Source organism: Sorex fumeus, unplaced genomic scaffold (assembly GCF_029834395.1).
Source record: "Sorex fumeus unplaced genomic scaffold, SorFum_2.1 ptg000007l, whole genome shotgun sequence".
Classification (NCBI taxonomy): domain Eukaryota; kingdom Metazoa; phylum Chordata; class Mammalia; order Eulipotyphla; family Soricidae; genus Sorex; species Sorex fumeus.
This window is the reverse complement of record NW_026606064.1, coordinates 53,626,110-53,639,756: the sequence shown is the minus strand read 5'-3', so window position 1 is coordinate 53,639,756 and position 13,647 is coordinate 53,626,110. Positions and strand designations below refer to the sequence as shown.

General features: G+C 38.9%; 1 protein-coding gene across 1 annotated transcript in view; it reads left to right on the top strand.

The window, feature by feature from the left end:
* CCNY (cyclin Y) overlaps nt 1-13,647 on the top strand; it is a 175,769-nt gene that overhangs the window by 126,423 nt on the left and 35,699 nt on the right. The window contains exon 4 of the mRNA XM_056132607.1: nt 12,951-13,051. Within this exon, the coding sequence (XP_055988582.1) occupies nt 12,951-13,051 (101 nt within the window). The remainder of the gene's footprint in view (nt 1-12,950; nt 13,052-13,647) is intronic.

The window sequence follows — 13,647 nt, the reverse complement described above, 5'->3', positions numbered from 1 at the left end:
AGATCACATTTCTGCCCTGCTTTAAATTGGTTCAGGGATGTTGTTTCTTTAATTTCCAAGTTTCAAAACAACCTTCATACTTTTTTTGCTAAGGTAGTGCGTTTGCCTTTCACATGGCTGACACGGCCGACCCCAGTTTGATTCCTCCGTCTCTCGCAGAGCCCGGCAAGCTACCGAGAGTATTTCACCTGCATGGCAAAGCCTGGCAAGCTACCCGTGATGTATTCGATCTGCCAAACACAACAAGTCTCACAATGTTTCTGGGCCCGCTCGAGCAAAAATCGATGAACAACAGGAGGACGGTGACAGTGACAGTGACCCGTTTCTAAAGAATAAGAGCAGTGGTTATAAATTAGCCATTTAAGAGAGTTAGGATGGTCTACCTCTGTCCCTGAAACCATGATAACCCCTCTAATTAAAAGGGAAATTTCCATCTGATGGTAGAAAAATAGATTTTTTTTCTCATTTCTGGCCAATAACACATTATCAAAGAAGGGAGTAGACTTTAGGGACATTCTCTAGGGAAAGGGCATATAAAGAATGGAACTCAACCTAGAAAAAAAATGCCTTTAATTAGCTTAGAACCACCTAGAAAATTTAAAGAGTTGAGTAAAGGGAGACTGCTTCTCTAGGAATTATTACAGGCATTAAAGCTTAAAACCATCCAAGAACAATCCCCTCTGAGAGCGTTGACAGCTAAATCAGGACAAATTGTATTGTAATCAACACTTACGTTTTAGATGTAATTAGAATTATGTTACTAGGAAAATTGGATGTATGATAAAAGATATCTTTTGGTATTTTTAAATGACTCATGTAATAAATTTTATATACAGTTTGTGCTTTATTTAAGGACTTACTTTTTGCTTTGCTCTTTAAGGTTGAATGTTTTAACGAATGTTTTAATTAAAGTGTGAAAATTCCTGGTTATAAATGGAGGTGGATGGAGTTTGGAACTCTTTCCTAAAAGTTAGGAAAAACTCATCATGCCTTTTCCTTTAATTTGTTCTGTGTTGCCATATGGTGACAGCATATTTAAAGTTACCTAATCTAAGAAGTTAAAAACTAAATGCTGGACTAAAACAAATTTAGGTATTTGCCTCATGCAGCACAGTCATAGTTTTTGTCTCAGTAGTGAGATGGGTGAACTATCTGGGAACTGTGGGAGGAGTTAGAGTACTCAGGTGTGTTATATGTAATATTTGTAGCTGAACATGGAACCAAACTAGATCTACCACCCACTAATTGGAGGTCCTTGAAGAAGTCATGATATTTCAGTTCTCTTATGGAATTGGTCACACTTCCTCCCCTGTGTGACATCAAATGGATAATGGAAAGGAAGATGATTTGCATGCTAGGTCTTGCACCATGTACTATGTTGATGATGGTCATTTATCCATCAAAGTACAGGCAAATTCTATTTAATATCAAAATGGATGAAAATGTTTTGAGTACAGATTCAATTTTTTCCCCTCATAGTTATTAAGACTAGGATGGGATGCTTTGGGTGAAGTTTATTCTTTTCAACTCCATTTGGGAGTACATATAGGCTTAGAGGTTGTTTGGTTTTGCTTTATTTTGGGGCCATACTCAGTGGTACTCTGAGATGACTCCTGACTCTGCACTCAGGGATCACTCCATGCAGTGCTCGAGGTGCCAGGATTGAACCTGGGTTGGCAGTGTGCAAGGCAAACTGTCCTATCCACTGTACTGTCATTCCAGGCTAGCCAGAGAGATAATGTAGTTTTCTTAAATAGCTCAGTTCCAGATTGATTTCCGACTTTCACCTTTGAATGAGGTAGGGATAGATTCCTTATAAAATAGTCTCTGTTCTGCGATTTTTTTTTGCTTGGTAAGTTTGTGGAAATTAAGGAACAAAATGAACTTGATCAAGTAATTGGATTTTTAAAGCATAAATACTGCTAGAGCCTCTTCGGGAGATAACCTCTTAAGTGAACACAGCTTTTGTGAGGTTGCCTTGGCTGGTGGGTTAGAATGAATCCCTAGTTTAGTTTTTTATTTCAATAAGATCCTTTAAAATTCAGTCAAGTAAATGAGTCCATCTCTTTTTGCAATTACTTCAAATTCACGAGAATTTTGCATCAGCAATACAGAGTACAAGGTTTCCACACCTCACAGTTCCCATTTCCTTGACACAGGGATGTCGATTAAGACGCTGTGTTAATTTTTTCTTCTTTTAAATAATATTTTTCCTGTAGAATATCTAGAAGCAATAATGCTATACAAACACAAATGCTGATAGAGATGAGAGGTTTCCTTGTTTGTCTGGGATGTGTCTGTAGAACAGTTTGTGACTCTTCCCTTCATCCTGCTCTCTTGTTATGAGACTGAGTGAGTTGATGTTTGGGCCGTGTAATGGTCTTTGTGATATAGGAGACCTGACAAGTTCAGTTCTTCCTTGCTACCTTAAGAGGTAGTTTTTTTTGGTGTGTTTGGTGGAGTGTGGGGAGGGCACACCTGGCAGTGCTCAGGGATCACCCTTGGCTCTGCACTCAGGATTTACTCCTGGTGGTGCTCTGGGGATGCAGGAGATCAAATCCAGGTTAGCCATGTGCACGGCAAGCTCCCTACCTTTTTACTAGCTCTCCAGATCTTGTGCAGCGTGTTAGTGTCTGGTAATGAATGGTTTCAGGCCAGCATTGTCTGTGGTGTTTACTGGTGCCCTGGGTCTCCTTCAGTCTGTATTTCTTTCTCACTCTGTTTTCTCATCATAAAATGAGAATATCCTCTGGTCTCATTTTGTTCTGAGACTGGCCCCCTACCTCTGCCTCCCTTCTCCTGTGCTCCCGCCCACCTCTGGTCACATGTGGAATCCTGCCTCCTCTTGCAAGATCTCAGACCTCAGATACAGGAGTTTTTTAAAAAATTATGTGGAGGTAGCGTTTTTTTTTTTCCCCACGAACTTTTATGATTTCTTTCTTTTTCTAGTAATAAGTTCTCGTGGCTTTTAGATGATTTTTATTTGTTCCTAATAAATTCTTAAACATCCTAATAAATCACAGTGTTTTTGTTCATCCATTGAAAATGCTAGATTAATGCACAGAAGCCATTAAGTGATTTGAGTTTACTGGAGAGATAACACATGGGTTAAGGTGCTTGCTTTGCATGTGGCTGATTCTCCCTCCGAGCCTGCCCACACCCCAGTGAGCACATCTGTATGCTGAGTGAATCAGTATTTTAGATTTGACCTTAGGAACATTATTTCTCAGGCCGTTTTTTAACTTAACTGGGAAATTTTTTTTTTTAAAGGAAGAAATTTCTACCTGCTTTTCTAGGTGTTCGTGAGCTGAAATGAATAAATGTAAAGTAGCTATAACACTGTCTCCACTGGATAGTCATTAAGTAAACATTAACGTTGTAACCTGTAATGAATTGATTGTCTAAGTAAACTTAGTATAGTATACTGAAGAAAGGAGTAGACAGCCACTGAGAGAAAGGGAGGAATTACGAATGTGCCCTCCCCCTAGTGGAGAACCTCTGAATCAGTTAAGTAGGAGGTGGCATGATCTGATTTACATTATAAAAATATAGTCCCAGAGAAGAGTAATTTGAGAGAAAGGAGCTAGGGCAGCAGGATGATCTCACTATCTTTGGAGAGATGCGATTGAGTCCATTCATATAATAGGTAGAGGCTGGAGCAAAGTGGAAGAAGTGTGATTCGTAAAACATGTGTAGGTGGTAGAATGAATAGTACCTGCTGTATGGAGACCAAAGGAAAGGGAGACAGAAGATGTAAGAATTTTTAATGAATTTCTGATTTATTTAAAACTGTTACAAGTTTTGAATTTGCCAGTATGTGATGTCCACTAAGACGGTCCAGGTGGGGATTTCTGAAGAGAGACTGGGGACTCCTCAGAGAACCCTAATGGGAGTGGATGAATCTCCTGGGGAGGCAGGATAGAAGACCAAGAACAGAGTTGACTTAGGGAAGTTCCGATAAGCAGAGTCCACAGGAGACTGAGACTAAGTAGCTAGAAGGATGGGAGGGAAGGAGCAAAGAACTGATGGTGAAGAGTTTTAGGTCAGGTGCCAGAGAGAGTGGGGAGGGTGTTTATCTCCCACACAGCCAACCCAGATTTGATCCCCAGTATCCCATATGGTCCCCTGAGCACCGCTAGGAGTAATTTTTGAGTCAAGAGCCAGGAGTAACCCCTGAGCATCGCTGGGTGTAACCCCCCCCCCCCCCACACACACACACAAAAAGAGTTTTAGCTCAGATGACGGTGGTGGAGCTGAGAAGAACTACTGATAGGACAGCTTGGAATTATTTATTGTGTGGTTTTCTTTTTGTTTTTTGTCATGGTAAGGATCAAACCCAAGGCCTCACACATGAAGGGCAAGTGCTCTATTACCGAACTACCTTCTAAGTCCCTTGAAATTACGTTTGACTGAGAAGGGGATTGTGGAAATGAGAACAATGGAATTGCCAGCTTGCCCTGCCTGGGGAAGGTTAGGTCTTCCATTGAACTTGAGTCCCTGTGAGGGAACAGGGAGGGGGCTGATGCTACCCACCTTGGTTCTCTCCTGTGTTTGCTGTCTATGAGATGCTCAGGTGAGGCAGTGAACAGAGGATAGAGAAGATGTGGGAGCGTCCACCAGAGGTCTGATCCCAGTCCCCTACCCTCTTCTTTGTGTCTTGCACATGCACACATGCAGACATGTGCCTGTGTACAGCTGAGTGTCTTTGATCATACAGACTTCTGATTGAAATTAGAGCAAAAATGTCATCATTGGGGTACATGATTACTTGAGTGAAATCTTAAATACATAGTTCAGCAGTTCATGTTAGTGGTTCTTGATATAAATAACAGGTTTATGTCACATGGAGATATAGACATGTGAACAGGTTAGTTACATGCTTTTCTTCACCCTTATTCTAAAATATTCTGCATACTTTAACATCATAAAATTTATATTATTTAAAAGATAATAAGATTCATCTCCTTAAATATAGTTCAAATTTGACTTCTTACTGATCGTAATATTCTTTGCTTCCCATCTAAGTATGTGGTTGAGACTGTAGTATCTCTCGAAGACAGTTGTCATAGTGGTAAAGTGTTTCAAACTGCCAGTTCTGTGACAGTCATCCTTTTCAAGTAAAACATCTTCTTAAGCATTTATTATATACTTCTAACATGTTACAGACATTTGGCATAGAAGATACTCATCACTTTCTGGGTCATGCGTAAACTATTCTTTAAAAAAATTACTGATGTGGGGCCGGAGCTGTAGTACAGCGGGTAAGGCATTTGTCTTGTACACAGCCGACCTGGGTTTGATCCCTGGTGTCCCATATAATCCCCCAAGCACCACCAGGAGTAATTCTTAAGTGCAGAGCCAGGAGTAACCCCTGACCATCGCTGGTATGATCCAAAAAGAAAAAAAAAATTACTGATGTAATGTGCTGGTCTTAATCAAGCACTTTACAAATAATCATTTTTCCACTCCTCATGAGTACAGTGTAAGTTAGGAGGTCTGTTATCTTCCTCTCTGCTTTACACATCATAAAAGCAGACTGAGGAACTGGCCCAGGTCACAGAGCTAGAGGTGAGTGAGATTCCTAACTATATTGGGACTCTGTTCACCATTGTTGTTCTCCAGTGCAACAGATTACTCTGTTGTTCTGTGCAAAGATTAGAACCTCTTGAGGGAGATCCTATATATGTCTGCAAGTACAAGCATACTGATTTTGTAGAATCATGAGATAACTCAGTGAAGATAAGTTGATTAAGACTGAGAATTGTCTGGTATACCACGTGCTTATTCAAACTGACACATCCAAATACACTGAATGTAACAGAGATGGTAAGATCGAAAGCTCTGCCTTCACGGACGCATGCTCGTTTTGCACCAGAGGAAGCGGTATTGCTGCTCCGGTCAGCTCTGCCTTCCTCTGTCACGGAATAGTCAAAAATAGAAACCAAAATAGGAAGCACCCCTTGTCTGGCTCTCTTGGTTTTTTCTTTTATCTTTTTTTTTTTAAGTGATGCAGATTTCAGATCAAGAAAGGTTTACGATCTATGAGTCAGTGTTCTAATACCAAACTGTTTTGGTTTTTTTTTTTTTTTTTAGAAAATCATGGGCTGCTCACAAAACATTTTTTTTTTCTTTCTTTTCTTGATTCCCCAGAAGGCCAAGTGAGGAGTTTTACACTGGGGTAAAGCTTATTTCTGGAGGTGCCTTCCCCAGGAAATGGCAGAGTGTATAACTCACAGAGCATGTCCCTGAGTGCAGGGTGAGAGGGATTCTTAGGGTGTGTGGGAGATAGACAGCCCTGGGAGTTAGGAGGCGGTTCGTGTATTCCTCAAAGACTTATTTCATCTGGGTCACTGGTTTTCATTTCTCTGCATTTGGGAGGGACTGGATTCCTGTTGTTACCAGCTCTAGGATCCAGGCTTGGTCTTTGAAATGCAAGACCACTTGGTGGCAATAGAGTGTAATGACCATAAGTTCTAAGGGGGTCATGCTCAGAATAAGGTTAACCAGTGCAAGAGGCTTTCTCTAGGTTCAGGCAAGTGGCAGCAAGTGGAGCTGGTGATGCTGAGCTGTAGGGGCAGTGATTTCCAAGATCTCCTTAAGTTAATCCCCGCACCTCCACTTTGCACTCCTCCCGTTCCTTCTGACTCTTTCTGCTTCCCTAAAAGGCCAAAGTGTGTGCATCCTCTTTAGACTACTTCCTGCTGCATGGGAATGTGAACACACTGAGCTGAATGAGAGAAGAACTCAATCATTGGTAGCCAGAAAAGGAGGCTCTTGCCTGCAGGAGCTGGGCAGTGGCCAGCCAGTGGGCATGGGAGAAGAGTTTATTGGGGATAATGAGACACAAACTGAAGAGAGAAATTTGCAGACAACAGAGTATAAAACCTACACATAACAGGCACAGTCAGGGCTAGAAGTGTTTCCCTCCATGCTAAGCTATTTCCAAGTCATGAAGTTAAACTCCTATTTCTGGAAATTGTTTGAAGCATCTTCAGATGCCAGGCTCTTCTGGGTTGTAGTTTTTTCTGATGTCCTTAGGTATTTCTCCAGCTTGTGTGGTGTTAAAAAAGCACATTCTCATTAATTTAAGTTAAAGAACAAAATTGGGGCAGAGAAATAGTACAGCGATTTGGGCACTGGCCTTGCACACAGGTTCCTTCCATCTCCACCATCCCAGATGATTTCCCAAGCATTGTCAAGAGTAATCCCTGAAAAAACAGGCTGGACTAAGCCCTGAGTACCACTAGTTATGGTGCGCGCACGCACACACACACTTGAAAAAAAAAAACACCTGGAAATATTAGTATGGAAATCAGGTATTTGAGAAATTGAGGATCCCTTAGTTCACAGATTAAAAGCAAAAATTTCCAAAACAGTTAAGACTAGAATCTGATGTCCACAAATAGTTATATTACTGAAGTACATGTTTCTTCCCCTGGTTCTACCAAATAAAAGGAATTTTCAAATCTAGTTCTAGTAAACTTACAGAGTTATTTTATATAAATCAATAATGAATTCTTTTAATTTGCCTTCTTGAAGAAATTGCAGATCAAACCACTCAGGGCTCAGGAGCCATCTCTCTCTCCCTCAGCAGTCATTGTTAAATGCTGCCTGTAACATCTGTATTACGAATTTCTGGACTGACCTTCATTCCATCTGATAGATAGAACCTTGTCAGCAAATGATTTGCTAGTTTTTCTTTAGTGACTCAGAAATCAGTTTGGATTCCAAAAACTATGTGATCTCTGACACATTTTTCAAGGCTCAGCAATTTACCAAGTTTTTCAGATCTGTTACAGGAAGAGAAGAAATTTCTTACTGGATTTGCACAAATAAACACATTGCCAGGAGAAATAAGAATTCTCACTAAAAATTATCATGTTCCGATACGTAGGGCATAGAGAAAGAAAAACATTTCAACTTTGATCATGATAAGAATCTAGCAGGTTGTTCATGTTCTTGTCAGCTCAAAATTGGAAAAATTGTGTTCAGAAAAAACAAAATACATTGTCAAGCAAAAAAAAATTCACTAACATTAAATTCATCTTCAACAGCCTACTTAGTTACATGTAAGAAAAAATTGTTATGGTTTTGTGTTTTGAGTGACATTCAGTGGTCCTCAGGACTTACTCCTGACTCTATGCTCAGTATCACTCCTGGCGAGCTCAGGAGACTGTCTGGGGTGCTGGGGATCAAATTCCAGTCAGCCACGTGTGAGGCAAGCACCCTACCCACTGTACTATCTCTCTAGCCCCACTCTGCAGAAAATTTTAATCTTGTTAGTAGTTTTTAGGAATTGAGTTTTTCCCAAAAATGGGCACTGGTGGAGGGATGGGTATTTGATCATTGTATAATTGAAACCCAAGCACAAAATTTGTAAGTCTACAACTGTACCTCATGGTGTCTCACTAATAAAAATAAAAAAAATAAAATTTAGTTCTAAGATAAATCTTTTTTAGAAAGTTCATAATTAAAGGTCTTATTGCAATTTAATTGACAAATTTACTGTCTTGTGGAAAGCAGATTTATGAATAATAAGGTGACACTGTTACTGTCATTGTCCTCCCATTGTTCATCAATTTGCTCAAGCGGGCACCAGTAACATCTCACAACAAATTGTGAGACTTGTTGTTACTGTTTTTGGCATATTGAATACATCATGGGTAGCTTGCCAGGCTTTGCTGTGTGGGTGAGATACTCTCAGTAGCTTCCCACGCTCTCGGAGAGGGGTGGAGGAATCAAACCCAGGTTGGCCTCATGCAAGGCAGACGCCCTACCTTCTGTGCTATCACTCCAGCCCGAATAATAAGGTGAATTGACCAAAATACTAAGGACCTTTTCTATTATTTGGTCACTTGTTATGGTACCGGGGATTGACTCCAGGGCTTTGCTCATGCACAGCAATGCTCTGCCACTGAGCCCTCTTCATATAATTTCAGAACATCTTTATTGACATTTATATACATTACGGTTTACCATTTCTTCTGTGGCAGCTTTTCATGATATTTTAGTGTACCACATAGACCTAATTCCATGTGTATTTATCTTCCCCCCAGGAGAGCAGCTATTTTTATGGAGATCCCAGGAGTTCTCTTAAGACTTTGCATATATATTTTTAAAGTTAAAGACATTATTTTTTTTCTTGGAATTCTGATTTCCAGGAAATGTTGTCATAGACATTAATAATCTCTCAAATATGCAGATCACTATATAACAGTAACATTTCAAAATGAACATTAAAACTTTCATGGTTGCCAACAGAACCTTTCAGATTAACTTTGAATTAGCTAACCTTTCAATTAGGTTCTTTCAGATCTGTAACAGGTTTACAGTTTAAAGTCAAGAACCTAATGGTAAAGCTGACATTCGTGAAATTGCTTTGATAATAAGTCTTATGTTTAAGCAGTTTACTGTCTGTTATTAAGAGCTTACCACAGCCTTATGAATGCTTTTATCCGTTGCTTTAGCAGAGGAAAGATCAAAATGCAGTCTGGAAGTATTTTACAAATACTAAACTTTGACTTTAAAATCCTTTTTTTACTAGAGCAATTTACTAGATTCGGTTCAGTTTGACCACCCATAGTTGGGGCTTTCCTTAGATTTTTTTCTTAAAAAAAAAACTGTACATTTTTCTTGGAATCTTCATTCAGTCTGATAACTTTTCTTCTCTATTCCACAAATATCCAGTTTCACCTTGAGACAAAGTACTTCTTTTCCATAACAAAATGTATATATCCCTTTTATTTGTTCTTACTGAAAACACCTGCTTTCTTCCCATTTCTATTAGCTATAATCTTACAGAATTTTTAGAATGCATAATCCTTCAGATCTTTTAATTTTTAACGTCAATGGTATAATTATATAGTATTATGTCGGCATTTTTTAATTTTAATACTTGCAAATAAATTGTCAGAATTTTTCATGTGCTGCTTTATAATAATATTTGTAGACGACATATTTTATAGATCCAAGTTTTAGTTTTAAAGGTAAACCTAGGTTTCTTTACTAATATTTTAAAATTTAAAATTGATCTAGAGACTCAGTTTCTATTATATTAACTTGACCAAACTTGATTTTCTTGGAGGATATTTGAAAAAAAGCCTAAGACAAAAACATGTTGAGTGAAATTTCTTGTGATAAACTTACACCAAGACTGGAGATTGTAGTATGTTTCTCCCAAGGGTGGAGTGTGTTAAACCAATTAACCCAGAACCTCATCAGAAAGATTATCTTACATGAAATAGTCCATTATTTATTTTATTACTTAATTTGTTAACATTTCAGTTAGCAAAAGATCCCCGAGAGACTAATTATCGTTAGGTATTTCTATCATTTGTTTTAAATATTTTACCTTTCAAACAAGTTCTCCATATACTGGGTGACATGGGGTTTAGGACATGATTCTACCTTTATTCTGTTGCCTCTGGGCTAGCTATAAAAAGTTTGTGAGACTAATTCCATTATTTTCCTTGTTTAGATAGCATAAGTTAATAATAATATAATAATGATTAATAAACACAGGTTAAAATAAAATAAAAAATATTATACCTAGTACTCTAACTCTATAAAGATGTGCATGTTTTAAATTGAAACTTTACCCTTCTTTGTATATATCGTGTTTTGGGGTGATTTTTTTTAGTCCTGGCTCTGCCCTTGGGGATCACTCCTGGTGTGACTTGGGGGACCACAAGGGCTGCTGGGGATTGAATCTAGGCAAGCTCCTTATCCCTACCCCTCTGACCCCAGAAGTAATCATAGATCCCCCCAAATCTGTTTAACCACTTTTTCCCTTAACAGTTAATTCTCTGTGCCTCTCCAGAAAGCTCCTTGGTGCTCTCTTTGAAGCCAGTGCTTATAGCACACTATTCTCCCAGTCAAGCAGCTGCAAGACAGCAATTTTTCTCAAAGATGGCAGTCCCCAAGGCCATAGTGACCCAGAATCCCTGACGAGCCCCCAGATTCTGTTACCGGAAAAAACCAGGTTTACTGCTCATTGTACAGAAAGTCAGATACTGTGAGCAAGCTGTTTAGGAAGTCTCTCCAGTAGAGTGACAGAGTGTGGCTCCCATGCGAGGGACGTAAAAGGGGTGTGCATTGTGAATATGCGAAGGCTGTGTGGCAGGCTGAAGGAGCATGTGTTCCTCCTCAGGCATCTTTCATGCCATCATAATCATGAATTTTTGTTTTATTCCATTAGGGAGAGAGCAGATTTCTGATGTTAACAGCTGTAGGCTTTGGAAATAGTCTTTGAAAGAGCAGTGCCAGACCACCTGGCACCATTTGAGTACAGTGTCAAGGGGGGCGTATTAGTAAAAGTTCAACCAGTTGAGAAGGAAAAAATGCCACTTTCTCTAGGTATCAAGAAGCAATAACAAAATGGTATTGGTTTTCAGCACTCCTTTAACAAAACAAGAAATGTTTGTAACATAGGGCTTTCATTCAGTTTAGAAATGTTTTAAGTTGGTTCAAAAACTGAGTTGGTGTGCCCCTGGCACATTGGGTTTATCATGTCCAACTATGGTCCTGGGATATCCAGGCTAAAAGCTGGGGAGAGCCAGAGACCAGGACTGGCTTTCTCATGGGGCTAGTTTTCAATTAATCCTCCAACCCTAAAGGTCTTTGCCTACCAAAGAGTGTTTCCTGTGCACAAAGATAGTTTCATAGGTTGAGGATGAGTATGTTTTCTGTACTCACACGAGTGCACATCTCCTTGCCACAACTCAGATGTTTATATTTCTTTTGGGGAACCATTTATTTCTTGCTGTTACAATCACATTTTAATCTTGACGAAACTTAATTCAAGAGGAAAGAGTTGAAACCCCTCAAGAACAGAAGTAAATTGTTTTTGTCCTTTTGTTGGTATTCCAATGTATTCTATATTTTTTAAAAATTGCTAATTAAAGTTAATAAATTTCTATGTTAAACATAATTACTCTTGAGATTTTTCTCTCCCAGCCATACTAATAGCTGTCACTAGATTCTGGGTTTTCATATCTTAAATATGATTTCTGGGAGCTAAAGAATAGAAAGTCCATTTTTTTAAGGGTATTAGGTTTTTTTAATAAGGTGGTTGTGATTCATGTTAGATGGGGAAAATGCCTTTTTAGAATTGATATTCAGGTTGCAGTTATACCTTCACAAGATTTCTCAGTGCCTTTTCCTTGCTTTGAGAAGGAAAGCCCAAGAACAAACCTTATCTTTAGATTTTTCTGCTTCTTATTACTTCAGACCCACATGCTGGGAGGGTATTACTGTTTCAGTGGAGCAGTGCCCTCTAGCAGTGATTGAAGGAACTGTGTGCCCCAAAGAGAAAGATATTGATTAGAGACACTGAAAAAGGATTCTCTTTAATGTCTCATTATTGCATACTTTATAAATTTTTACAAGAGAGGAGGCATTTGTCCTCTGATTAGTCTAACCTTTCATGAACCAAGGACATTTGATAAATTACTTGGAGGTGAACAGAGGAGGCAGACAATTTTATGATTCTTAGAGAAATATGGTTTTGGTTGCTTATAATACACTTACATTTGGGTACAGGGCAGGTGTACCCAAATAGAGAAAATGAGTGCAGACGATTCTTGTCTTGGTCTTAGTGCATAAAACCAGATGTCTTTGGGGGCTGTGTTAGTGTAATGACTAATGAACTCTGGTTTGTGTGGACTCATCATATTCTGAAGCACATTCCTTCTCGTCTGATTGCATGAATTTTCTGTTCGCCTGATGAAAGGAGATTTGGGGCCAGGAGTGGTGGGTGACCTTTCATTTGGAAGACCAAGGAATTTCTTCTTTACATGAAAGTGTTTTTGTACTGTTCTTGGTGGTAGTATTACTATTTCTTCCTGAGACATTTTCCTCTGAAATCGGGTCTCACGTTTAAGGGAGTCATATTTCTTTAGAGAACTTTGAATTCAGTTTAATTGTTATGTGGTGTTGCTTTTGTTTTCTAGCATCCTCCAGGACAGATAGCAAGAAAATACAGCTCCTGCTCCACTATTTTCCTAGATGATAGCACAGTCAGTCAACCAAACCTCAAGTATACAATTAAATGGTGGGTATACTGATTTTTTTGTTCCACGGCTTTTTCTGTTTCTTAACTTGATTGGTTACTTGTTGTTCAAGATATCTGCACAGGTAAGAGGGGGAAGTGGGAGGCTACTGACTCTTCTAGAAATCATTTTAAATAGTGAATTTGGTAGTTTAAAAGTTCAAGGTATTTGGACATACTATTATTTACATAAAAGCTGAAGAATAGAAAGTTCATTGTTTGTAAGGGTTTTTGAATTGTCTTAATAAAGTGGTTGTGATTAATGCCAGATGGCAAAATGACTTTTTAGAATTGACATTTTAAAATTACTTCAAATGTAGACTAAACCTTTTAAAATTTTTGTCTGTACACTTTTTTGATAAAGCTATCCTGTTATATGTCTACTAATATTTCCCTTTCTAAACAAAATGAGGGTCCATGTCCCCAACTCACAGAGCAAGGCTATGGGAGAAAGATGGTTTGACTTGGTGAAAATGTACTTTTGCTCAGGCTTGAGAGATCTGAATTCTGACTATGGCTTCCTAACCAGTGAGGAAGGTTGAGGCAAGACCCTGCTCTTGTAGCCTATTTTCAAATAAGGTTTAAGGGAGGGAAAGTGG